The 27277-nt window shown below is 40.3% G+C and overlaps 1 protein-coding gene across 2 annotated transcripts; it reads right to left on the reverse strand.

Annotated features, from left to right (window-relative positions):
- Nucleotides 1-8856: 8856 nt before the first annotated feature.
- On the reverse strand, nt 8857-23243 carry RCN2 (reticulocalbin 2). 2 transcript variants are annotated; one of them, XM_050967067.1, is made up of 8 exons: nt 22991-23243; nt 22510-22615; nt 20033-20229; nt 17906-18019; nt 15682-15778; nt 12289-12431; nt 11987-12086; nt 9624-9712 (listed from the first exon to the last, which is right to left on the reverse strand). In XM_050967067.1, exons 1-7 carry the CDS (start codon nt 23126-23128, stop codon nt 12006-12008), a joined length of 876 nt encoding a protein of 291 aa, XP_050823024.1. In that variant the 5' UTR covers nt 23129-23243; the 3' UTR covers nt 9624-9712; nt 11987-12005. The 2 variants fall into 2 exon arrangements, with proteins under 2 accessions (XP_050823023.1, XP_050823024.1); XM_050967066.1 differs by lacking the exon at nt 11987-12086 and having other exon boundaries at nt 8857-9712; nt 22991-23237.
- Between the last annotated feature and the right edge of the window lie 4034 nt (nt 23244-27277).

Consider the following 27277-nt stretch of genomic DNA (forward strand, 5'->3'; position numbering starts at 1 on the left):
AAACAATAATAATTACAACAGTGAGCTTTTGTTTAGAGAAACATTTATATAGTAATATAATCATTGGCTTTCTCTATTTAACAGGCTGTTACCATATTACTGAATGAGCATCCTTACAGTACACAACATGTTGTTAATAGTGATTTTTTACTACATTGAGTGAAATCTCTGTTTACAAATATTTAATAAGAATCTGGCCCATTCTTAATGGGACAACTCCCAAAGGGCACTGAGCTCCTGCAGTTCCCACTGACCATCCCTGTACCAAGGTCTCAGTAAATTCAACAGAACATGTAGGTTGTAGGTAATTAAAGTGTAATCAAGATTGCAAAATGAATGCAAAAATTCCAACTGTTACTCTTTCTGCACATAAAAATATTGTAGAATGTGCTATGCCCCATTATCTCAGATTTGTTACCTTTATTTAAATGTAACTGTTTCACATACTATCTTAGGTACTTATATGGCTCCCATTTCTGATGTCTCTGAGCGCTGCACAGGTTTTAATGTATTTATCTTCTCTCATGCATGTGAGAAGGGGCAGTGCTATTATCCCCATTGTACAGATGGGGAACTGGGGCACAGATAGGCTAAGGCCATGTCTACACTATCATTTATGTTGGCAAAACTTATGTTGCTCAAGAATGTGAAAAAAACACACCCCTGATCGACATAAATTATGCTGGCATAAGTGGTAGTGTATGCAGCACTATGTCAGTGGGAGAAGCTACCACCGCTCCTTGGGGGTGGTTTAATTATGTCGAGAGGAGAGTTCTCTCCCATCGGTACAGAACAGCTACACCAGAGATCTTACAGCAGCACAGCTAGGCTGTTGTAAGCTCTCTAGTGCAAACAGAGCCTAAGTGACTTGCCAAAGGTCACACAAGAAGTCTGTGGCAGAGCCCAGAATTAAATCAAGGTCTCTTGACTCCCATGCTAACCATTGGACCAAACTTCCTGGCTAATCAGTCAATAATCTATTTATTACTACTGTAAGAAGAATTCTCTACAGTGTCTACTGTAGAAGTAGAATCACAGACCTACTTCCCTTATATAAATGAAACAATAAGAATAAAAAAAATATGATCAGACCCATATCACTGAGTTATCCTGCAGAACTCATGTTTATCAATTAATCATTTCTGAGCAAACATTTTCTCTGGTTTGAGAAAAGGTTGAATTGGGAGTCACTCTTTTCCTGTATTACTTTGCATCACATAGGATATCATTCAGTTTGTTATAAGATCAGTCTTATTACACAGCATTAGCTGCAATATAGCACATGCAAATATTGTTTGTCCCAGCCACATGAGAAGAAAGATGAGCTGAATTAATTAGGCCGCAACTGTATTTATTAATCACTCACATTTATTTCATCTCTCTTGTCAATTGTTAATTTAAAATAGTATCCAGTGACTGAAAAATATAAATAATATCTGTGAATTGATTCTCTGCTAAAAGTGGTAGAATAACCTTTGGATACTCAACAGGATTTTTTGGAATTGTACAGTATACTCCCTGCATTAGAATTTTCTCCTGTGATGCCATGGAAAATGCACAAATTAAACTATTATAAATATTAGCTCAGGTTACTCTGGCATTTTTAGGCAAACGTAAATATTCTAACAAATGTGTTCATTTAAGAGGGTAGGTTTGTTTTTTATAAATGCCTAATTTTATGCTGTCCCAGTAGAACAGCAAAACTGTTAGGATGTAGCAAGTTGCAAGATAAAGTATTTGGATTAAAAAACAGGGAAAACCAAACCAATATGCTTCATTTTTTTTAAAAGGTAAATAATTATAGACTGCTTATTATTCGTAAACTTTCTCTCTCCATTTAAAGAACAGTTTTCTTGACTTTCAGATAAAGGGTCACGCTTCAGACACTGACTAGCTGTTTAGTCTCAGACCAAATCAGTTAATTAAATTTCTCCACATTTGAGAATATATTCACGGAGATGTTTTGTCATGCAAACATACCCTTAAATATATAAAGCACCAGAAAAAGTAACAGTTGTTTCCACCATCTTATGGTAAAAGTATTTGTAGTATTTGAGCACCAAAGACTGTTCTTTTTGCAAACTATGAATGCTAGAAATGTTGATCAGGTTGAATCATACTTCAGATGGTTAAGTAATTAGGTCTGTTTTTTCCATCAATGCTGCTCTTTCTTGTCTCATTCTCCCTTAATAATAATAGTGGTAGAGAGATTCCTAGCTACCTTAAAACTTTTTAAATATACAAATTTTTGTTACTTTAAATAAACCCCTTGTAGATTAATTTCATCACCTTCAATTTTTTTATCTTAAAACAAAATATGGATTTCCTGTCCCCTTCGAAAACACTGTTTTCCCAGACTTGGACCTCCCCCCAAATATCACAATTGTGATACATGTATTTTGTCAGTACTGATTTGTTAGGTAAAAGTACAGTTAAGACCATTTATGAAGAATGCAATTACTGCAAGATAGAATCCTCATAAAGGGAATTAAAGAAAAAATGGACAAATTATTTGAATACTAACAGTGTCTTAGGACACAACGTTAGATACTTAGGTATGGTGTTTCTTCCTCACATGCAGAATTGAACAGATTGCCAGATTTAGGGTTGGGCAAGAATGTTCCCAGGTGTCACAGTCAGATACCTGCTGCTTCACGAATCATCCACAGGCATCGTCCATTAGAATAAGATCTTTGTCTCTCACACAATCAATTGCTCCAAACTATCAGGTTTATTGGCAAATTTCTGCCCTTCTTATCATTTATTTCTCTGGTGCTTTAATCTTTATAAAGCACTAATTTCGTAGAATAAATAAGCAGCATATGCTGCTGGGAAGCCATTGTTACTGAAAACATTGCTTAATTGCATTAAGTGTAAACAAGATAATGGATAAAGTAGACAGTGAGGACGCTAGGGAATGAAAATTAGTTGACATAATGGACAAATTATTTAAGTGCCTTTTCTGATTGTATTTCTCTATAAGTCAGGGCTGCCTCGGGGGGAGGACTGCAAGTGGGGCAATTTGCCACAGGCCCTGGGCCCCATAGGGGCCCCCACGACAGTTTTTTGGCATCCCTGGAGCGGGATCCTTCACTAGCTCCGGGGGCCCCGGAAAACTCTCTTGGGGCCTGGGCCCCAGGAGCTTCTTCCGCTCTGGGTCTTTGGCAGCAATTCAGCGGCGGGGGTCCTTCCACTCCAGGACCCACTGCCGAAGTGCCCTGAAGACCTGCGGCGGGGGATCTTTCTGCCCCGGGACCTCCCGTCGAAGACCCCAGGCTCCCTGAATCCTCTGGGTGGCCCTGCTATTAGTACCTTGAGTATCAGCCATATAGAAGCCAATAGCAGTGCCCTTTGAGAGATTATCTTGATTTTTTTTTAAAACAATATGAAATATTCTTTTGTACACATATCCTCAAACATGCTGCTATGTTTCTTGCACAGTATGCTCCAGGTATGTTGGAAAGCACCTAAACGGAGCTAGGTGGATCCCCTTGCAATCAGTGTAACTTGTGCAGGAAGCAATTGCAATGAAATCACAGCCTGTGTAGGAAAAGTTTTATGCTCTGATAAAACAGGGCCACCCAAAGGATTCAGGGAGCCTGGGGTCTTCGTGGCGGGGGGCCCCCCGCTTCAGCGGTAATTCAGCGGCAGGGGGTCGTTCTGCTCCGGGGCCCTCCGCCACCGAATTGCCTCCGAAGACCCAGCACTTCGGCAGCGGGTCCCACTTCGGCGGTAATTTGGCAGCAGGAGGTCCTTCCACCGCCGAAGACCCAGAGCGGAAGACGATCTGGGGGCCGCAGCCCCGTGAGAGTTTTCCGGGGCCCCCCGGAGCGAGTGAAGACCCTGCTCCAGGGGCCAAAAAAACTCTCATGGTGGCCCTGGGGTAAATTGCCCCACTTGTCCCGCCCTCTGGGCGGCCCTGTGATAAAAATACAGATCCCAAAATCCTTAAGTATAAATCACTTGGGACCTTCCAGCATTTGAGACCACTTTTCTTCTCTTGAACACAACTCATGTTAGTGTGACATTAAAGCCCTCAAGCTTGATCCCCTTTGATTTAGGATTCATGGAGCTAGTGACAGAGCACTCTTGATGAACAATCTCCCACTCCAGTGCATTGGCAGCGTTCAGGATGCTCTGACATATCTGTGTGGCAGGTGGATTTTGATGGGAGTGAGTTCAGCATGGAGGAAGGGGAGAGAGAAAGTGAGTGTGTGTGTGTCGGGGGTGGGGTGTGTTCATTCTGCTCACTGTAGGGTAGAGACTGCTATTTCATTTTATTTTTGTTCTTGTCATTTGTGGCCTGGTGCCTAGGGCCTTCGATATCCATCCCCTTTTTTACTTGTGTAAAATCTAGAGAAATAATATTACTAGCCAGCATGTTGTGACAAAAGTAACGTCAAAGTTAATGAAATTCAGATCAGTTTCCATGACGTCTGACCCGAGAGAGAGAGAGAGAGAGAGAGAGCGAGCTCTTGCACTGTTGCTGCTGGCAGACTGATACATGCAGACAGGTGAGGAATGAACAGCTTGAGATGGGAAATTATAAAAATATATTTTTATAAGATACAGAAATAGTCAGAATTTTCCCTATCCTTTGTCTAGATAGGTCAGTGTAGAGATGCTCCTCGTTCCTCCTCCTCTATTCTGTATTGTTCAACAGAACCAACAGCTGCTCTCTTCTACTCTGTACAGTTTCTTCTTGTCATCTTCTCCATAGCATCTGAGCACCTACCAGTAGTATATTAAGTGATGTGAATCGTATCTGTCATGTGTGGTTCATTCTGTTTCTTGTCATCTCCCCAGAATTGTGGGTGCAGTATAGTGTGTTGTTTTGGTAGGTTTAAAATGTGCATGCTGCTCTGGCAAACTAAGTCAAATTTCACAAACCTTAGCTCCATAAAATGAATGTTTCAGTTGCTGTCATGCTACATTACTGCTCATCTGATATGTTTGTAAATATTGTGTTCATTCTGAGGTCCAGGATGCTGAGTTGCACATATCTTTAAGTTAATGAATGGAGGGATTTCAGAACAAGTAGAATTTTTTCCTGTTCATCGCATTTTAGCAAGTCATTTAGTCACTGGAGCTGGACTCTCTGTAGGTCCCTCATGTGCAGGTTTGTCCAGGGAATGATCTGTGTACAATGCAGCATGACTCTTGGGAGGTGTAGGCATAGGCCTTGTCTACCTGGCAACACTCAGGAAAGTTAATCTGCTTTAACTCAAGGGGTGAATTGAAAGTGGATTAGTTAAACTGCATTAAACTCTTATGTGGACACTCTCATTCAGAATTAAGGGGTCGTTAATTAATTTTAGTTTAATTCACTTTGTAAGTGAATTAAGCTAAACCAAATTAAGGCCACCTTAATTCTGAACAAGGTCTGGTCTACACTTTAAAAATTAGATTAAAAAATGTCATGCCCTAAGCACTATATTTAGGTCAACCTAATGCCAGTGTAGACACAACTAGGTCAACTGAAGGATTCTTCTGACCTAGTTACCGTGTCTTGGGGAGATGGATTACCTATATTGGTGGAAAAATCCCATCTGTTGACTTGGAAAGTGTATCCGCTATGGGCTAGTTTACACTGGGAACTTACACTGGCATACCTATGTCACTCAGGTGTGAGAAATCCATATCCAATAGAAATGTAGCTATGTTGACCTAACCCCGCTATAGACAGTACTAGGTCAACTGAGGAATTTTTCCATTGACCTGGCTACCACCTCTTGAGGAGGTAACAACATTTGGTTTGATTAAAACTAAATGCTAAACAGACACTCCGCATGTAGATCAAAAGTTAGTTTATATAAAAACAAAAGTACTTCATCCATTAGCACTTTTTTTTTCCTCCTAGGACAGGTCACTCTGATTATTCAAAACTGTTATCTGAAGCAGTCTGATGCCACCCAGCCTTAATTACACTCAAAATTTTCTTGATTATCTGTATCTTCAGTGTGTCTCTGTCAGCCAAAAAACTATTTGGATAATTATGGTTGAATTGTATTTGTAGATTGCCAGGTAGCACAACTTCTTTTTGCATAACCAAGTTAATCATTCTTGTAGCTGTATTTATCCCAGGATATTAGAGACACAAGGTGGGTGAGGTAACATCTTTTATTGAAACAACTTCTGTTTAGGATAGGGATGTAAAACAGTAAATGGTTAACCGGTAAGCATTAGTCTTACTGGTTAACATGCCCTAAGCGTTAACCGCTACCACACCGGCAGCATAACCCTAGCCCCAGTTGTGCTGGGTATTTAGTAGACCTATGTTAAATCACTTTTGCATGTCCACATGATGCTCCCTGTGTTGGCAGTGCATGTCCTGACCAGGAGCACTTGCACCAATTTACCTATCAGTGTGAGACAGCTTCTGAAAGGTAGCAACAATCAATATAAGCAACAGCATCTACGCTGACATTGCTTTGATCTAACTACATCGACCTAAGCAGTATGGCTCTCACGAAGATGGAGTTAAGTTGGTGTAGTAGGCGAGTTACATTGGTGAGAGAGACGTTCTATTGTAGACGCTTACAGTTAGGTTGTTGTTAAGTTGCCTTTACACCAACCTCTGTAGTGTAAACCAAGGCTTAGGTCAACTTAATTTTGTACTGTAGACTTCCCCTAAGCTGTAAAAGTAGACAGACACCTGGTTGAAAGCTGCCAGAGATGAGTTTTAAAAAAAACAATAATTTCAAACAAATTGAAGATGAAACTTTAGACTAGACTAACAATTGAAAGTAGGAGTCTTTAAAAAGTACACTCTCATATATTAGATAGTCTCCAACTCAAAAAACTCTTACTATTTTGGTGTCCTGAGAATTATAAGTGTATTTTGTTAAATGTGTCATCAACACTATATTAAAAAGTCCTTTTACCCTTACATATTTGCTTTGCTAATAGAGTTAGCAAATCAAGAGACATGCTAAAACCACCTCTGAGCATCATGGATTGTTCTGAAAATCATTAATACTATTAACAAGCAAACTTAAAACAAAACAATGTATGCTTTTACTCAATAATAAAGAGAAGGAGGACTGGGAGGACAGAAAATCCCTAGGAAAGTGCAACACAAGCAACAATAGTATGTTTGTAAGAGGGCTTTATTAACTATGTATAGATAAAATTAAATACCTCTTTCAGCAGTTTAAGGTGCTTAGTTTTGCTATGACCCAAATAGCTGTTTTTATTCTGTTGCTGACTCTAGTTTATGAAGTAGAGCAGTCAGCTGCTGAAGAGCCAAAAACCAAAACACGTAGTTCTCTTGGAAATCTTCTTTACTTGATTTTATTCCTGCACCCAAATAAAACTTTGGGATTTTCAATATGCAGTTAACAACTGCATGTAGCTCTTAAATTAAACCATAGTGGTTGTCCATTGCATCAGTCTTAGTTCAAAAACATCATTTTTTGCACAGTTACATGTTGCTGCATCAAATTAATGTTCTGAAAAGTATATGTGCTACATAAATTAATTTAACTCAGATCTTTTACATTAATGGAATATGCCACACTATGCTGTGTTCCAAAATACATATTTCATCATGAACATTTTCATATGGGTATGTATGTTTAGTAGAGAATTGAGTGATTATCAAGTGAATGTTTTTTCTGAATACTAATAAAAAAACCTCTGCAACTCAAGCTATATTTAAATAGAAGTTAAAAGGTGTGACCACCTAACTAAAGTCAGCAGACAGAGTTCATGATATTTCCAAGAAAAAGAAAATGTTGTGTATGAGGATGGCTGAATTTTTTTTGTTGTTTCTATATAAATTTCCTTTAACACAGAGAGCAGTGGTTCTCAAACTGGGGTCAGCAAGTCATGTCTGGGGCCACCGGTCCCCACTGATCAACTCCTCCCCTTCGCTCCCAGTGCTTCCTGCATGCCGTGGAACAGCTGTTCAGCGGCATGCAGGAGGCACTGGGAGGATGGGGGAGGAGCAGGGAAGAGGAGGGGTGGAAAGAGGTGTGGCTTTGGGGCCAGGGGTGGATTGGGGGCAGGGCCAGCTGCTGAGCAGGAATTAAGCACCCTCCCACCCCAGGGAAAATTAGAAGCCGACTTTGAGGTCTGTGACAAATTTTAAATCAAAATGGGGATTCTCGGGTTGCTAAAGTTTGAGACCTGCTGACATAAAAGCACGAAAATAAGGGTTTTTTTAAAATAGTGTATTTAGAAAATACATTTTTTTCCTTTAAAATTTTAATAAAATTTTTCCACCACTCAGTTTTAAAATGCTTCTGGTACTTAGCCTTTAGCCTCAGTTTCAGATTACTGCTGGAACTGAAAGTGAAGAGTGCTCACATTCTAATGCTATTCATGGGGTATTTCACCCCACCAAAATAAGGTATTAGACTATTACTCTAAAAATAGTAGTGATATGATTGTAGAATCAGTGCTCTCTTTCTAGTTCATTTTAGCCCAACATTCCATTTAAAAAAAACAAAAAACCACAACATTATCCCATTCTATAATCCCAGGTTTTGTTCAGAAAAATGTCAATTGCATGGTTAGCTCTTCTTCAATCTTGTCAGATATATAATGGCTGAGGATGCTACCTGATTTCATGGGTGAAGTTCCAGTATGTTGAAGATAATAGGAGGAATAAGGGGTTATATTTACCGTATCACATTTTTCTTAATTGGCATAGAAAAAAGGAACAGAGCATCACTTGATGTACAGCAGACCTAGGAATACCACAGTTTTCACTGGCAATACTGTAAATGGATACATTTTAATGTCTCATTGGATTAGGCACCTCTCTTATTATCCCTTAATAAATATACTACAGTAGTTGCTTTAGATGATCAGAGATTAGGAGTAAATTTAGAAAAGGAATATAAAAAGATGGAGTGTTTAACTGTTTTAATCTGACAAATGAAGAGGGTTCTGACACTGAAATATCACATGTACCTCTAATGATGTAGAATTATACATTAAAAATAATTACTATCTGTACAGATGCAAAAATATAAAGGTTTTATATCATACAATTAACCCGCTATAGAAATCATTTAAAAATAAGCAGAAACCTCTTGAACAATTGAGGTATTAATCCTTTTGAATGTTCCTCCAAGGGTATTAAATAAAACATCTTTAATAGTGAACCTAAACATTACTACTCTCCCCCGATAACTTCTGAAAAACATTAACCACCTAAATAAATGATTAGTAATTTTTGCTTCTCTCACATATTTTGCCTTTTTTCAGAACCATTCAGACTCTTCAAGCATGGTAGTACAACTAATTTCACAATACAGTACTAAACATATAGATTATTTAAGAATGTTTTTACTTTTTCAGATGCCAAAAATGCTAATGCTGCAATTCGAGGAATACTAAATATTTCAGATTAGTTCTGAAGGCTGAAAAGGCCTATGGAAACTTGCAAAAGTACTTAAGTAATTAAATTTAGAATGCAAAACACTTATACAAACACTAGTATATTATAATCACACAAAGTAAAACTTACAATGCAGCTTATAAATTTGAGTACCCTAAAGAAAAACTCCAGTTTAGGAACACAGAGGCAGCAAGATCACAAATGAGTAAACTAAAGTTCTTGATGGTAGAAACGTTCATCATGGAGCTGCCTGCCATAATCTGTTGCTTCACTTGTAAGGAACAAATCCTGGTTCTCAAGAATCTCTGCCTCAGAGAGCTTTTTATCATCATTCAAATCCATTTCTTCAATCAGATGAAGAGCCTTTAAAATAAATGGAACACAATGTGTTTTGTCCAGTAAATTGACACTTACATTTATGAATATGCTTTTAGCACTGATTTGTCTAATTCGTGCCATTAGTTTAAAGGGACTATTATAACACAAAATGTCTGTCACCTATGAACCAAAAATCAACTCCCTTTGTATGTTTAAGGCACGGTCATTTTTCCCTCAATAGTCGAAACTGTACATTTAGAATACGGGTTTATTTTCTCACACTTCTTCTGTCTTATAGCAAAGTGATAATGCTGAATGTCTAGCCTCACTCAATTCTATAGCAGTTTACCAATATCAAACAGGATCAAGCAGAAGAAGATAGCATTAAAACAAATCTCCACAAGCAGCAAAAGACAATGAAGAATCTTACTGGAAGAGCAAATTTCTTGTTTATTCCTCTGGTCAATGTGTGTTACACAGTCCCCTTTCTCTGCCAGATCAAGAAAACGAGTCTGTCACATCTCCCAACCTTGGTGCTTCAGCTCAGTTTATAGGCAATTTTACTATTACCTCTGGAAGTCCCCAGTGTGTTGATTAAAATGGCTGCCATCACATAAGTGGAGCCTCATCCAGGATTTGAACCTCTTCAAGTTCATTACAAGCATCACAGGAGAAGTATATAATCCACTGGTCAGCAACTGTCAAATGTCCACGTCTATGCCTGATCCACACAGGATGCACGGCTGTTACAACTCTCAGCTACAGAGCCTGGCTCTTTAGGTCAAGCTATAGATACTCCTGTTTTCAGCTTTGGATATCCCTAGTTTGCTGGCCACACTTGCATATTTTCTTCTTTAAATTCTGACCTAGTTTATGGTTTGGATAAGAAAGTTAAAAATCTCAGCATCAAATATTTCTCCAGTATTTGAGGATGGCTAGTTTAAAATATCTGAGGTATAGATCTGCAGCCGAATATTCTTTATATATTTATGAACAGTTTTAAAACAAAACATTCTACTAAAGCAAAAGGTTGAACTGTTAGTCTAAGGGGATTGACTGCGTGGGAGTTTGGCAATCTAGTGGTCAAGCAACAAGTCACTTGCAAATATCAAAATGAAACTGCAGAACAACTTTCAAACTGCATCCAATGACTCATTCAGTGTCACCATCTCTCTAGCCTGAAGGCTCTAGATGAGCCCTTGGTACCGGAAAAGAAGGCAGGAACCATGGTACAAAAAAAATTTACTGACATCCTTGCCAGGATGGAGCCTGAAAAATGCTATGGCCTCCTGGAAAATTAAGCTGTCAGCTTAAAAAAAAAAAAATCAACTGGATAAGCAAAGAATTACTGAAAAGTTCAAGACCACACAGGATTTAAGGAAAGTACACAGAAAGACACAAAGCCAGGTATTCAGCAAGAATAATATGATCCTTGAAGGAAGAATGGAGCAGACTGAAAAATCAGATTTGGGCAAGTAATATCAGGATATTGGGGTTCCTGCTGGCAAAGACTGATTGGACTTTTATCTTGCAGAAATGTTATTTCAACCATTTTGCAACTTAACCTCAAAAAAAAAAAAAAAAAAACCCATACAGTGAGAGACAGTACTGGGCTCCTGGCCAAGTTCTTTTTTTTTTGGTGACAATACAACAAAGATGTTCAGAGGTGGCTTCAGTAACCATGCTTTCCAACCCAGAGAACATGCTACGCTTTCTGACACAGAATGTGCTGTCTCTCTTGGAGGCAAGAGCAAAAGATGATCTAAATGTGAAGGGGAAACATGTTCTTTCCTCCAATCTGAAACGTCAAATGATCTGATGCAGTCAAAAGAAGAAACATTTGGGTAATTAATATAAAGTTATTGGGGAGAAAAGGGAGAGTAGGTTTCTCCCTATCTGCTGTACTCAGCAATAGCAAGGACCATTTACCAAAACAAACAATTTGGTTTTGGGACATTAAGTGCTTCAATTGTCTGCAGAAAAAAATAAGAGGAAGGAAAAACAGCTAGATGAAGAATCCATTTAAACTCCTTATCACATTATGCCTAATTCAACTGATTTCATTGTTTTAAATTTGGATTATGGTATACTTGGGTTCTGTTTTGATTTTATGTACATAGGTTTCTATCACCCAAGACACAAATGGCAGCAACTTATCCAGCTAGATGAAAGGTAGCAAGTTCTATCAGAAGAATGAATGTTATGGCCTCTGTATTAATATTTAATTGGATTCATGTTATCCATCTAGTACTTTGGAAAGATTTATCATGGTTTTGCTAAAAATACTGTATCTTCCATCAAGTCAGATTGACTATTTACCTTTGAGGAGTGCAACTATTCATTTTATATTCTGACCATTCATATAGTCCATAGGAATTCCAACTGCTGCACTATGCAACATTTTGTAATAATCTTCATTCTTTGTTAAAGTGAAAATCATAATTTTATCAGAACTTTATGAAAAGCGTTAGATACTTTTCAGTTAATAAGATGTAAAATACACTTTTTTGTACAATAAACTAAATTAACGCAGCATATATTTGGTCATTTTACACACTACCACAATATTTTCAAGAAGTTTCATTAAATCTAAACAAAAGCCATGAACTCAAACCTCATACCTCCTCTTGTGCAATACCCTGATTATTAGGTACTACCCAAGTCAGCAGTTCTTGAGGGCTGAGTTTTCCATCACTATCCTTGTCATAATCATTCACAAATCGATCCTTCTCGACAAGTATCCATTCTGGATCTTCATTTGCAGCTAAATATAAAGTATTTTTCAAATTTTAAGACCATTCGGTATCTCTGAACTGTTTTCACCTCTTTTCTAATGCAAAAATTGACTGGGTTTAAGATTAAGCAATGTCACCAGAGCAAGCATTACAGATCATTCTCACTGAATTAAATCAACAAAACTGTTTCCTATAGATGTAAACAGAATTAAAAACAAAGCTTACAGTAATGGAACTTTAAGGTTGCAACCTTAAAATTAAAGTCAAGAAATGTAATGAAGGATACAATCAACTCAATCATCACACTTTGAACCAAAAGTGTTTTAGTTAAAATTGTAATACAGTAACTCCTCACTTAACTTTGTAGTTATGTTCCTGAAAAATGCGACTAAATGAAACGATGTTAAGCGAATCCAATTTCCCCATAAGAATGAATGTAAATGGGGGGGGGTTAGGTTCCAGGGCAGCTTCCCCTACTCTGCAAGCACCAGAGGTGGGGGGTTCAACCTTCAACCCGCCCACTCCACTCCTTCCCTCAAACCCCACCGCCTCTTCTCCCCCCAACCTCCTCCCCCTTTAGTTCACTCACTGCATCCTGGCTCCTCTCCTCTCCCTTCTGAATGCCAAGCCAGCTGATTGCTGCGTAGAGGAGGAAAGGGAAAGGCAAGCCAAGTCCTCGCTCCTCCCCCATCCCTCCAAAACACCACAAGCCAGCCGATTGCCACTGGCAGGAGGAAGAGGGGGATGGCGCTGATCTGCAGAGTCTGCTGGCGGGCAGGAGGCGCTGGGGGGGGCGGGGGGGCATAGGGAGGCTGCCACCTGTGAAGAAAGCAGGCAGCCAAACAACGTCAGAGTGGAGCATTGCACTCCTTTAAAGGAGTATGTTCCTTAATTGATCAGCAAAGAAACAACGTTGAGCGGGACGACTAAGTGAGGAGTTACTGTACTGCTTAATCTAACTGAAATAGGAGAAACGTGTTTTACTTTGACACTATCTAGATTGCCAAATACACAATTACTTTACACCTTTCTCTGCCTTTTCAATACATTTATTTAAAAGAGTAAGCATTTGTCAGACAGTTTTTTCCTGGTAACAAATGTTACAGTGAAGCATTATCGGACACCTTCTGAAACCTCATCAAAAGTAGGTGACATCATACGGAAGACTGAAAAATAATCAGTTCAGAAATAGATATGTTTCCACTGTATATAAGGCATGGGTGAGGTCCCTTTCCTTGTTCCTCATTAAAAAGGATGTCTGTATGCAAACAGGCTCTTGTTTGAGCTCAGCAGCCCCTGCTGTTGAAGTCAAACTTGCATCATAACTAGATGCTGCAGAAATGGACTCTTCAGGCGGGGCAGGCTAAAATTATGAAGTGATCAACGGGTTGTCTACCGACTTGATATCAATAATTTTGGCAGAATTTAAGTTTTGCTTGAAAACTAGCCATAATATTAAAAAAAAAAAATTTAAAAAAAATAGTTGTTCCTTGCCATAATAGCTGCTTCGGAGCCACCCCTGACAATTAGTGGTTTTATAACCACTTTAGGGGTAAAAAAAAAGATTTTCTCCTCTCTGTAAGCATCAGAAATGCCTCCCTCACCCTGTAACTTCAGAGGTGGAGAGGTATTGTCTTGGATATCAAGGAAATGAAGCCCCTTTTTCCTCAGGGGCTTGAGAAAGGCATGGGATGGGAGAGGAGAGAAGTATCCCCAGCTTATTGACTGGATTCACTAATCCCTGTGCACCTAAACCACATAAGCCTTTTCCTATGCACCCAGGCACTACGACTCTCCCCTTCCCCACCCCACTGGGATTAGAACAGGTCTGGTATTTCTGGCCCTTATTGTAAACATCATGCTAGTTGTCTTATTGGGGCTGGGAAGGAATTTCCCTCACTGCCAGATTGGCCTTGGTTTTTTTTCCATCTTTCCAAAAGCAGCTCTGAGCAGGGGCAGCTCTAGGCACCAGCATGCCAAGCGCGTGCCTGGGGCGGCAAGCCACATGGGGTCCTCTGCCGGTCACCACGAGGGCGGCAGGCAGGTTGCCTTTAGCGGCATGCCTGCGGAGGGTCCGCTGGTCCCACGGCTTTGGCGGACCTCCTGCAGGTTGCCGTCGAATTCACGGGACTGGGGACCTCCCACAGGTGTGCTGCCGAAGGCAGCCTGCCTGCCGTGCTTGAGGCGGCAAAATACCTAGAGCTGCCCCGGCTCTGAGATCTGGTGGGTAAAATGTTCATGTTGTTTCAAGCTGGCAGTCAGTCAGTGCAGGTACATATTAAATGCAGGTCCAGTTTCCCAATAAACCAAATGGAGCAGGATTAGGGGAGGGCATCCACTGGAGAAAGCAGATGGGAAGCCTAGTGTCTGGTAAAGTGAGGGTCTACTCTCTTTTCCCTACACCATTAATCCTCGTGAAGAGGTCCCCACAACGGTGGAGGCTTATGACAGCCCTCCCCAAGTGGTACTGATTATGGAAGGAAGGTTGATCTTGAGTTATTGCTGGACAGTCTCCCAGATGTATTCTATTAATAATGCTGCAGCCTCGTTTTACTACATTCCTGGTGTCTTGTATTCCTATAATGCCCGGGACAATGGCAAGAGAAAAACGACTATTACTGGGAAACAGACAATACACTAACTGCTATCAAACACATACAAAAATTAGAGTAAAAGAAGCTAAAATGGTGTACTCTTGCTACTCATCTTTGTACTATGTTTTTTAAATGAGCGTCAAGGGTACCCAGAGCCTTCGGCATATTCTTTTGGTTTTTAAACTCCTAACACAGGGGTGGCCAACCTAAGCCTGAGAAGGAGCCAGAATTTACCAATGTGCGTTGCCAAAGAGCCACAGTAATATGCCAGCAGCCTCCCCATCAGCTCCTCCCACCCCTGCTCCCAGTGCTTCCCACCCACCAGCAGCCCCACCAATCAGCACCTCTCGCTCAGCTGTTTCATGGCATGCAGGAGGATCGGGGGCGGGAAGGGGTAGGAGTGAGGGCATGGCAGACAGAGGAGGGGGCAGAAAGGGGTGGAGTGGGAGCAGGGCCTGTGGCAGAGCCAGGGGTCGAGCAGTGAGCACTCCCCGGCACATTGGAAATTTGGCACCTGTAGCTCCAGCCCCAGAGTTGGTGCCTATACAAGGAGCCACATATTAACTTCTGAAGACCTGTACGTGGCTCCGGATCCACAGGTTGGCCACCCGTCCTAACCAAACCACCACTAGAAAGCACAAAGAAGCTTCTGTTCATTTCCCTCCCTCCCCATCATTTTACATACTTGGATCTCTTCTGTAGTCACCAAGGAACTCTTCCAGGCTCACAAGTCCATCACCATTTTTATCATGTTCTTCTAAAGCTTCCTGAATGACAAATTCCTTTTGTGTGCACATGTGTGTGTGACAGGAACATTAGTTGGTTAAACACTTAACATTAAGAAAAAACAGCAATATATCATTCTAGAGGACTAAAAGAATGCATTCTATATTCTAAACACTTACTGGTTTCAAACAAATTTCTCTTTTAGTGTAGAATAGCGCAACAATTAAAACAGCCACACATCCAGTCCTGGAGGGAAATAAGTCTACACTGCATATTCATTTGACTTTTAATGCAATCACATTTTACTGAAATCATATTTGAATGGGATGCTTTGATTTGGAATCCTGGAACTGAATTCAAGGCAATAGATATGTATATGAAATATTAATTTAAAAAAAGGGGCACTGCCACCTATTTGAACAAAATGGATCACTTTTCTCTACTACTTCCAATTTGGTAAATACTTTTTTATAGTAAAATTATTAGGGAAACTTTTTAAAAATTATCTGCCTTTAACTCCATTGGAAAAATATAGTATCAAAGTCAACGTGCCTGCTTGCCTAGTTTTACCATGCCTTGTTTGTTCACCAATATCAGCAATCATGTCACACAAACTGATGCCAGGTTTGCTTTGTGCTCCCTCTGGTGGCTGACTCTGCAGCGGCAAAGAACTAAACATTACAAGTTCTATAGAGGAAAGACTATTTCTTTTCAATTTCTTGGCAAGAAAGTATTTAATCTAAATATGCTGGGGGTTTTGTTTTAAAAATTATGGACTTCAGACTATAAAAAGGCACCCATTTAAAATCATACTTGCGTGTGAAAAGGTTTCATCTGTATAACTACTTAAAATTACTATAACTGAAAGATCAGGATTTTTTTTTCCCCCCATTTTATTCAAAATGCTCTCAAAAGAAACAGTTTCACTGTTGTGCGCATAGCCAGTTTTACCGTTTTTATGAATCTTTCATACAGCAATAAGGGAAAGGAAAATATGATTGTGAAACTACAAAAGTTAGCATGGAGATACAGGGGTTAGCGTGGTAGTTGAAACTTTTAAACTCTTTGAAACTGGTAAGAATTCAAGTTGACAGGATCTCTTTACAAAGTAGATCAAAATTAACTAAGACAATTTAAGTAATTTTTTAAACAAAAGCATCAAACGTACATAAGCAGCTGAAATGCATCCTTCATATTCAAACTAAGAACTCACTTCTAATCTAAAACTGTTTTACCAGGCTAGGAAATCTCACACTCTCACTCAGGCCAGTCAACCAAATCCAGTCAATTCACGTGAATGAAATTAACTTACTACTTACTGATCTACGTTTAGAACTCTTAGGACTTTCCAGAGAAGCAAGTACTAGCACAGACCTGTACTAGATTATTTTCATTCTTTGGTTCTATCCCAGATGCTATGTTCACCTACAGTCTGTGAGTATTAGTGATGATGTTCATAAAATTGAGGAACACATTCAAATAACTAAACTCCACAATAAATATATATATTGCACAAACAAGTAGGGCTTAATTTTAAGACTTTGTGGCTACAAAATAAAATTGGGACAGCTGTATTGAATTGGACTGAGCATATCTTAACAAGTGACTGAACAATTTTTTCCAGCCTGGCTGGTGCATACAACAATGCAAGCTGAAATCGTTTCTGTTACATTTGCATGCAGACTCATTTTTAAAAAACACAGTAATTTATGCCCTCTCATCTCAGCTAGCATCAAACCTGAAGGCTTATCTGTAGTCAGAAAAGTGACTTTCTGCATCCGTTTTAGAGGGCTGAGTATTCCCTTCACTTAATCCTTTCCCATGCCAAAGGCTTTTCCTTAAGATGATCTATATCTTTCTGATGGGGACTCTTTTCCAAGCTAGACCTGACTCCCTCATCATAAACAGGATGCTCTACTGTACTACTCCCAGCCTAAGGGGAGAATCATCTAATCCCAACTCTTGCATGACAATTTAAAGCATCTCCACTACTCTACTGGGTAGATTCCTGAACCCCAAGACTGAGGACTTTGCACATCATATATGTATGTTCTTCAAGAGAAAGAAATAGTAGTTGTTCACAAGCAAGTTTTCCAAGGTTCGTTGGACTAAAGACAACCATTACAAGGTGCAGCCTCGATGCATATTAACCTTTAGAACAAATGATTTTCCCTAAGTCTTACCGTCATATACTCAGCTTCTTCAGGATGCTCAAAAGCAATAAATTCATTCAGATTCAGACCAGGAACTTCATCTCTACTGGCTTTTTCAAACCGCTTCTTGTCCTTTAAATGAAGCTAAAAAAAGTTTTCAGAAAACAGACTTGATCAGATCACTTAATGAAGCAGAACACTGGACATCTACCGTAACTGGTTTACAGGATTACAGCAAGAAAACACAGTATTACCGTGTTTCACATATGGGTAGAATAGAACCTGTTATCTCTACATTAACACAGCTCATGCAGAGATAAAAGACCAGTGCTCTTGGGTAAGGTAATTTATTACAAGTACTATGCATATGGAAACTTGCTACTTTTAGACTCCAAGGGAAGATCTGTAAAACAGGTTCCTGGCCCACACCTCAAATGAAAGAGAGGTAGTGTGACCAGACCAAGCAGCAGGTGTATTCTTCACATACATTACTCCTCCAAAATTCACCAATCCAACCACAAGCACTAATCCAAATCATGTCTAGCTGCATAAATTGAGCCCCAAACTACCGAGGATAGTACAATAATTGTGTTAAGTAAGTGCTACCACAATACAAATAGATGAAGAACAGATGGGTACAGTACATAATTAGCATTGTAAAGAAATGAAACTGTGGTCAAAACTTTGGGGGACCAGTTAAAAGTTAAGTGTATTGCTTGTAGAAAGATTTTGAGTTGTATTTAAAAGGGAGAGGGAATCTATGAAGGTCAGGGTGGGGAGCAGACATTTTCCCAGGCTGATGATGAAAGATACCAAACCAAATGTGGGAAATGAGAGACGGAAGACTCACAGGTTAGACTTGGAAGAGCAGATGTGGAGAAAAATGGATAAAGCTGTGGCCAAGAAAGGCCTTGTAGTCTAAAGGATTGTCCACACTAGGGAATTTTTCAGATTTCACAGCCACCATGAGAACTGTAATGTAGACAGGGCTTTTGACTGTTGCCACTTTAACACCATGTTATCTAACCTTGCTGGGAGCAAGTCTAATTAACACTTTGCAGTCAGTGTCAGTAGCCTTTCTGTACTAACATTGTTTACAGCAGTTTAGCAGATTTATGGAAAAATGAATTGGCTGAAGGGTACAACAGATCTACACTCTCTCTATCAGAATGCACCAAAGCAATAGGTGGTATAGGCCCGATTCAGGAAAGCACTTAAGCATCTGCTTAAGTACTTTACTGGAGCAATAATGAGCAATTCTCTGCTGAATAAATTAACAGTGCAACAGATTTAGTCATTTCATTGGGTAGAACAGAAGTAAGCTCCTTGTTATAGAATCTTGCTTCGGGATAAGGTCAGCATCTTTGACAAATTGCTATAGAAATGGCAAAGCAAAAGGGAGACATAATGTAGCATTTGTCTTGTGATATTCTATTCTATTGCTGTTATCTCCTGAAATAGTTTACAGGATAAAAACAAACACATGTATCTATGATTTTATAAACTAGATTATTCATTTTTATAGCACCCATCACCATAATATCTGGGCAATGGACAAGGTTCCTTTTTAACAATATTTTGTATTTTTCCGCCCTTTAGCTTACTGGGCCAGGAGATATACTGAAGTGAATAGTATTCTCATAACAGCAGAATTCAGGAAAGGATATGAACTCATACTTTGACTTACGCCCTAATCTATAATTAATGGGGGCTAGGAAGAAGTTTTTTCTATGAGCAGGTTATTCCACAGTTGCTTACTACAGGTATCTTGTGCCTTCCTCTGAAGCAGCTGGTACTGGCCACCATCAGAGAGAGGATAGCAACTAGATGGGTCACTGGTCTGATCCAGTACATTTCCATCCTACATTGCCAAGAGAGGGACCAACTGAGGTATGGGTTCTAGGATTCCATTACCAATATATTCGTACCCTACTCAACTCTCAAATGTGGCTCGTCCTGTCATTCATTTTGTTGGCTGGAACTTCAATATTTTGTTATTACCTTTTAACTACTGAGCAAGTCCAGACAGCTGAAAATGTTCAGTACGTTTGCCAACTCTGACTGTGTTTAACGATGTAACAGAATAAAATTACTAAAGAATCCAACACTGCTGCCATTTGCCAATGCTTTGTAAAAGCTGGTGTTTGAGTATCTTACCTGTCGAAATGATTCTTCTTCTTGATCTTCCAGGACAGTATTCTCATCAAAGTCAATTAGACGATCATACATTTGAATGTTGTACTCCTCCCAAGATACTAATCCATCACCATCTTTATCATATTCACCAAACTGTTTCTTAGCCTCTTGCGTAACATAATGCTTAAAAGACTGCTGGATCCATGAACTTAGTTCATCTGTGGAAATGCAACATAATGCAATTAAATCTTTAATTTAACCTTTTTTATTTAAAAAGCAATTGCAGTAAATGTTGCATTTTCTACATTCCTGAACAGTAGAAACAAGGTCTCTTCACATTCAAACAGTGGAAGATTTTACTTGTTAAAATACTCACATGCAATCATGTAACCAGGGCTTCACTGTGCCTCAGGAATCCACTTTCCATAGGATATTCCTGTTTTTTATGTCAGGCAAGAAAGAGAACCAACCAGAGCTAAAATCCTATGTTAGTCTCATGTAGCAGTATTTTCTCCATTAAATACTTATTAGTAGCATGAAACTGATTACCGGCATCATGCCCATTTCAAATTGTTTACAGGGCTAGAGAAATAAACGAGAAACAGTATAGTTTAACCTAATCTGTGGGTACAAAAGGCATACCGTGTAAAGACAACTTTTTGCAAAACAAAAATTCGACCATTTTAAAAAGTATTCAATATATCAAATTTTTGTATTCTGAAAAATGTGACAGGCACAAATTATAAATAAGTACAATACATACAGCTACATAAATCCGTCAATATCCCTAAAGTTAGTTATCCAAAAGAAAATACTACCTAAGGATTTCCACTTAAAATGAGCCCCAACTGGGCCTTATAAAATTTCAGAGTAGACATTAAGCTTTGTTTTTCAAGGAAATATAGCAATAAAAAAAAAACCAAAACAACCAAACCAAGATTTAGCCGATTGGCCAGTTCTCCCTCTTATACTTAGATGTCTTAACCATCCAATTAATAGGAATATTTCCCAAGATCGTATTTTCAATAAATTAAAAATGCATGCATGCACACGCACACACATCCCCATCCTATTATTAGAAAAAGACTCTCTAGTCAAAACCATTAAATTCTAGTGCAATTCTGAAAAGTGACAAATAAAGTAAGGGCACCTTATTATTCAACTGATCTGCACTCCCACTGTTTCACAGCAGTCTCTTATGCTAAAATAAGTTTGTGTTACTTTATTCCTTTTAGCAATACAGAACTAATACAACTTACACGGGGGCCCTGTGAAGCTAAGTTGCTCAGCCTTTGGCTTCAGCCCTGGATGGCAGGGCTCAGGGTCCCAGGCATCAGCCCTGTGTGGCGCCCTTGGCCCTAGTGAGTCTAATGCCAACCTTGCTTGGCAGACCCCCAGGGGCCCATGGGCCCCTTTTTGAGAACTGCTGCTGTAGAAGGAATTGATTCTAACTCTCTCTCTCAGCTGTGTTTACTATGAAGAGGTAACAGGAGTAAAAAGCAGAAACATCTTATTTTTGCACCAAAAAAAATCAGACAGGTCTGTGGATACAGACAAGACAGTTACTTTGCAATCTAGAACTTAAACTTTGACATAAATTTAACAGTAGATACAGTAATATAAGAATACTGCACTGGTTCAAAGACGACATGTTGTAGGGACTGACAAGTTTTAGACACTTAGTAGCTACCTTACCAGAACTGACCTTACCAATGGGGGCAGATAGAAAAGAAGTGGGGAGAATCCCAATAGTGAAGAGTCCCTCTTTCTATCAGACTTTAGCTAGTATATGTTTGATATACATGCAGCTGCCCCTTCTGACAACTGAAAGTGAGAAAGAGTAAACTCTCTCACATCAGAACTTTTTGACTGTGTATCTGCTAACTGTCCCTTCATCTCCACATTTTGAGTCTTCCTCTCCTGTTTGCAGCTCCATTTCTTGTCTTTCCTGCTTCTTATAGCTTTCCAGAGTAGCAGAGTGAAATCAACATGTCAACTTTAATATTTAGCCACAGCAGAGGAGCAGTGAATTTGACCAGTCACTTGTTACTATCTCTCTGCAATAGCTTCACAAAACTATGAGCAGCAACAGAGACACACAACAGTGTCTGCAGACAATGAAAGACATAGCTACACTGCTAAGTTTCAGAGCAGCAGCTGTGTTAGTCTGTATCCACAAAAAGAACAGGAGTACTTGTGGCACCTTAGAGACTAACAAATTTATTTCAGCATAAGCTTTCGTGGGCTAGAGCTCACTTCTTCGGATGCATCCAAAGGGACAGGGAGCAGAGAGATGCATCCTAAGAAGTGAGCTGTAGCCCACAAAAGCTTATGCTGAAATAAATTTGTTAGTCTCTAAGGTGCCACAAGTACTCCTGTTCTTCTTACTACTAGGTTTGCAACTCAAGATTTTTAATTATCACGCTGCACTATTTTCTCACCCCTATCCACTAAGTGAGTTTTTTTCCAGTGACCCAAAATCTGTGTGCAATCCCTACCATCAGTAAGGAATCCATCCGAGTCCAAGTCAATTTTCTTTATGATGGCCTTCAGTCTCTTTTGCTGTTCGTCTAGACTGAGTTTAGTATATTCTTCTGCTTCATCCTTTGGAAGGAGAAAAAAACCAAACAGAACTGACTAACACAAAAGTCTGATACAGCCCTGCCACTTCTGAGCAGAGGGGCAAATTAAAATCTCTCTTTCTCACAAAAAAAAATGAATCGCACAGTAACCTGCGTTCATTTAAAAAAAAAAGGGGGAGGCACCACATCTCAACGAGGTGGGTGAGTGTCATCGTTCAGCAGCGTTCACGGCCTCCCACGCTGCGAGACAGGCTGCTGCAGCTCTCTCGGCTTAGCACCCCGAGCCAGGGTCATCGCCCGGCGCCCGCTGGCTGGGGACTGTCTCCTAGGCTCCAGGAACAGCAGGAAGCTCCCCGCCCACCAATGCGGGCCTGAGGGGGCCTCCCGGGCCGCTCACCTGGCCTCCGAGCAGCGCCTCCCGGTCGTAGTCGGCCCGGTGCTCGCTGTCGACGTAGTGGTGGTCGCTGGGTCCCCCGCACGCCGCGCCCAGCACCCCGAGCACCAGGCCCAGCCACAGCAGCGGCGGGGGCCGCATCGCGCCCGCGGCTCCGCCGAAGGAGGAGCAGAGCTGGCGGCGGCGCTGCTGCCCTCCGACCAGCCTGGCTGGCTCCACAGGCTGGGACCAGAAGGCTGGTGGGGGCCACCCGGTTGGCGGCTGGCTCGCTCTGCGGAGACGCGGCTGCAGAGCCGGACACAGCGCCCCGCACCGGCTGCGAGCAGCCTCTGCAGAGAGAGAGGGGCTGTGGACGCGGCCGGGCTATAACGGGACCCAGCTACCCCAGGCCCCTCCTCCCCCACCTGCGCTGCGGGAGTCCTGCCCGAATCACAGCTCTCTAACCACTAGCCCCTACTCCCATGCTGAGCTGGGAAGAGGACCTAGGAGTCCTGATGCCTGGTCCCCTGTTCTAACCACTAGCCCACACAGCCTGGAACTGAACCCAAGAGTCCTGACTCTCATAGGTTAGGGCTATGTCATTGCCATTCAGCTCTTTAACTTACTATACCATTTAAAAGGGAAAAAATACAATTATTTCCTGGACCCTGGGCTTACTGCCCCCGCCATTGGCCCTGGCCCCAGCCCCCCACCTCCCCCATATCCACCTTGCCATTGCCTCTGGCTCCCACTATCTCCCTAACCACCTGCCTATCCAGGGGTTAATTTGTGCCCTGGCTTGCCATGGCTGAGTAATTCTGCTGTGAAAATTGATGTGTGTATGGTTGTTAATATCACTTTTCACAGCCTCCCCACTAGCTAGTAAGTCTGCTATGAAAAGTGATATTAACAACGATACAAATAAAAGTTTTCACAGCAGCAGACTTACTAGAGGCAACCAAAACCAAAAGAAACAACAACAACAACAAAATACAAGAACGTGCAAAGCACCTTATTCGTTTTTCTGTTCTGTTTAGGTCCAGTAAAGAATAGAGAACTGTACATTATTACTATTATTATTATTATTGAGTCTGCAATAAAACCCTATATAAATAAAGTATAAAGATTTGGACATGCAGATGTGCATATTTATTTGTTTTTCCTAAAGTTAATTAAATATTTTATGAAAATTTGTCATAGTAGCCACCAGCAAAAGTTGGTGGCCACACTTTGAGGCCTGGAAGGTTTACTTAGTCCAGTCTCTCAAGGTTCCTTTCAGCTTTACAATTCTGTGGTTCAAAGAAAAGGATAAGTCCTGTAACTGTTCACTGTTTCAGAAAAAAAATTAAAACCTGGTCAGTTTCTGTACTGGTGCTGACCATAATTTGTCTTTGCATTTTCAGCTAAAATGTGTTCAGACCAGTTGAGCTGTACCCACTTCTAACACCCAACAGCAACAAAGCAAAGCATCTTTGCGGCATGTTTTAAGAGCTGTCAGGTGCGCCACATACATCTCATGGTCCACAACTATTATAATAGATTTCCCAAATAACATTAATTCAGTGCAGATGTGTTACATGCAAGCTTATTTGCAATGTGGTCATGCATTGAGGTGACCAAAGACAGGAAAGGGAGGAAATATGATTACAGGGGTAATAAAACAAACAGAAAACAAAAATGGTATATACTATATATTAGGCAAAAAAATACAGTTCATCAATAACTCTTTCCAAGAGGAAAAACATAGGAGACCATATTCTTCTCTCGATAATTTGCCTGTGTCAAAGTGTTTCTCAACATTGTTAATTAGTTCTACAATAACATTTAAAGTAATTCTTCTGGGGTCAAGACGCTCCCATAATCTTGATCATTTTAGAATAAGAAATGGTACCACGGGAAAAAAAAAGTTCTTGCCCTCTGTATTTCTGGAATTTTCTGATCAAACACCTGTGCCCTCAGTTTAGGATCTACAAGGGACCAGTCCTTCATAAAGCTCTCTAAATTTATACTGCTTAGTTTGCCTGATAATCATTTTAATATCCATGTCAGAACCTACCAGTTCACTGCAGGTAAGATTTCTGATCTGAATAATTTTTGAATTTACTGCTTTCTTCATCAGTGCCGTCAGTTAGGACTACGATAATGACATATTTCCCCCACCCTACAGTTTCATTATTTTGAGCTGCTTTTTTAATTGCAAAGAAATTCTTTTTAGGAAGTTGTGTTCCAGACAGATTTTTGACTGTGTTGGAATTTTTTTTGCCCTGCTTTCTAATAACTATACTAAATCTACAGTTTCTTTTGTTCTCTGAGTGCTTTGCAAACCTCAATCTTTTTCTATTTAATGGTTAGCATGACAGCAGATGCCCAGCAACAAAGCCAACAGAATATTAACAATCATCTTGAACAGGAAACATTGTCTGTTCAGTTGTTTTTAACCAGCACTTTGACATTCCTAAATTTTAATTTTGCCGCTTTTCAGCTAACAATATTGTACCTTGATTTTCTGTTATTTTCTATTATACATATCATTTTGTATTATTTCACTGTCAGAATAATGTAAACTGAGCAACAATTCTGTGATAATTATAAAGAGCATAGTCTTACACTGTTCAAATATGAAGTATATGGATTTCAAAATAGTGATAATTTACATTGCGTTCTGAGTGTAGTTCTAAATGATATCAATAATAAATAATAATGTATAACACCCTTCATTACAAAGGATTCAACAGCTTTTTTGAAACTTAACACACTACAGACCTGGTTTTCCACTGCTTTACACTTAGTATAGCTATTTACCCTGGATGAACTGGTTATAAAATGCTACCATTCTGATTTGATATCAGATACTGGTACTATATATCAAATCAGAATGATAGCATTTGGTATCACATGCTCAGGCAAGATACTAGGGAGGAGTGTACAGAGGCAGATGAACTGAGATGTGGCAGCACACAAGACACAGCCATTTTGGGGTGTGGCAGAGGGGATGGGGAAGAACACAGAAGCATGGTTGTTTTCAGTTGCAGGGTATTGGGGACAGTGTACATATGTGGCCACACCCATGTGTGGCAGTAGTGATAACACATAACTATGACTGCGCTGAGACACGGTGGAGGGAAGGATGCAGATGTGGCATGTCAGGCAAGACAATGGTGTAAAGACATAATTATGCTCAGGTGTGGCAGTGAGGGGAGGGGAGGAACGCACAGACATGACTGTGCTGGGGACATGGTAGCATGGCTGTGTAAAGGTGTGTTAGGTGACAAGGTGCAGATATGGCTGTAAGAAGGCATGGCTGAGTGGCGTGATGGAATTGTAAAACTGTATTATAATGTTGAACCACAAGATGGGATCGTGTGTGACATAGCTTACTTGAGCTGGTAACAGTTGTACCTGGCAGTGCATTAAAGCATCTGAAAGAGAATACATCTCTTGGTATTTTCCTGATGGAAGTTCTGTAGCCAGTCCAAATTCGGTAGAGGAGCCTGACCTGCTAGTAGGAGGCAGCCTTGTAACCAACTGTGTACAAGGAGTACACATGACACAGGGAACATAACAGTTAAGGGCAAGGGCAGAGAAAGTATACTGATGTGGGTCATGGCAATGGAGGACATGGCAATGTGGGAGTGGACAGACATGGCCATGCTTAGGCATTGCCATAGGAAAGGCAAATAGAGATGGCTATGCTCAGGCATGGCAGAACGGGAGCATTCAGACAAAGCTGTTGTCAGTTGTGGCAATGTGGAGGATGCACATGTGGCCATGGGATAAGGAGAGTGCATTTAAAACAGTATTTTATTGTCACTCTTTTGTGTCCCCACACTAGTGCTGTGTGACACGCTGAGACATCTACATTGTACCTAGTGATAATAAACCTTATGATTATTATGCATCAATTAATACAAATATATTTGCATAATTTATTTCACTTTTTCCTCCTCCCTTCAGTTTCCTCAGGGATGGGGAAAGTGAAAGATTCTTCACTCCTACAGGTGTGAGATCACGCCAGAGGCCTAAAAACCATGTGTACGCAATACACAATTTCTGATTGAGGAGAGCCGCAGTCATGTCCCTGCCCTGTGCCTCAGTTTCCACATCTATAAAATGGGGATGACAATGCTTAGTTCCTTTGTCTATTGCTTTGAAATCACAGATGAAAATCATTATTCAAGAGCTAGGTATTATTATAATCAGCTAGACATTGCCTTGATGTGTGCCTTGCATACCCCAGCCCTGAGGAGGGAAGGGCTGAGATCAGGGCCGGCTTTAGGCCGATTTGCCCGATTCCTGGGAATCGGGCCCCGC

Source organism: Gopherus flavomarginatus, chromosome 9 (genome assembly GCF_025201925.1).
Source record: "Gopherus flavomarginatus isolate rGopFla2 chromosome 9, rGopFla2.mat.asm, whole genome shotgun sequence".
In the NCBI taxonomy this organism is placed as follows: Eukaryota; Metazoa; Chordata; order Testudines; family Testudinidae; genus Gopherus; species Gopherus flavomarginatus.

What these genes read in the sequence shown, in the direction of transcription:
- RCN2 (XM_050967066.1), bottom strand. Translation starts at nt 23,128, where the DNA reads ATGCGGCCCCCGCCGCTGCTGTGGCTGGGCCTGGTGCTCGGGGTGCTG. An exon ending in TGACTACAGAAGAGATCCAA is followed by an intron (nt 12,432 to 15,681) that starts GTATGTAAAATG and finishes CTTTATATTTAG; the next exon opens with CTGCAAATGAAGATCCAGAA. An exon ending in AGGGTATTGCACAAGAGGAG is followed by an intron (nt 9,713 to 12,288) that starts GTATGAGGTTTG and finishes TTTATTTTAAAG; the next exon opens with GCTCTTCATCTGATTGAAGA.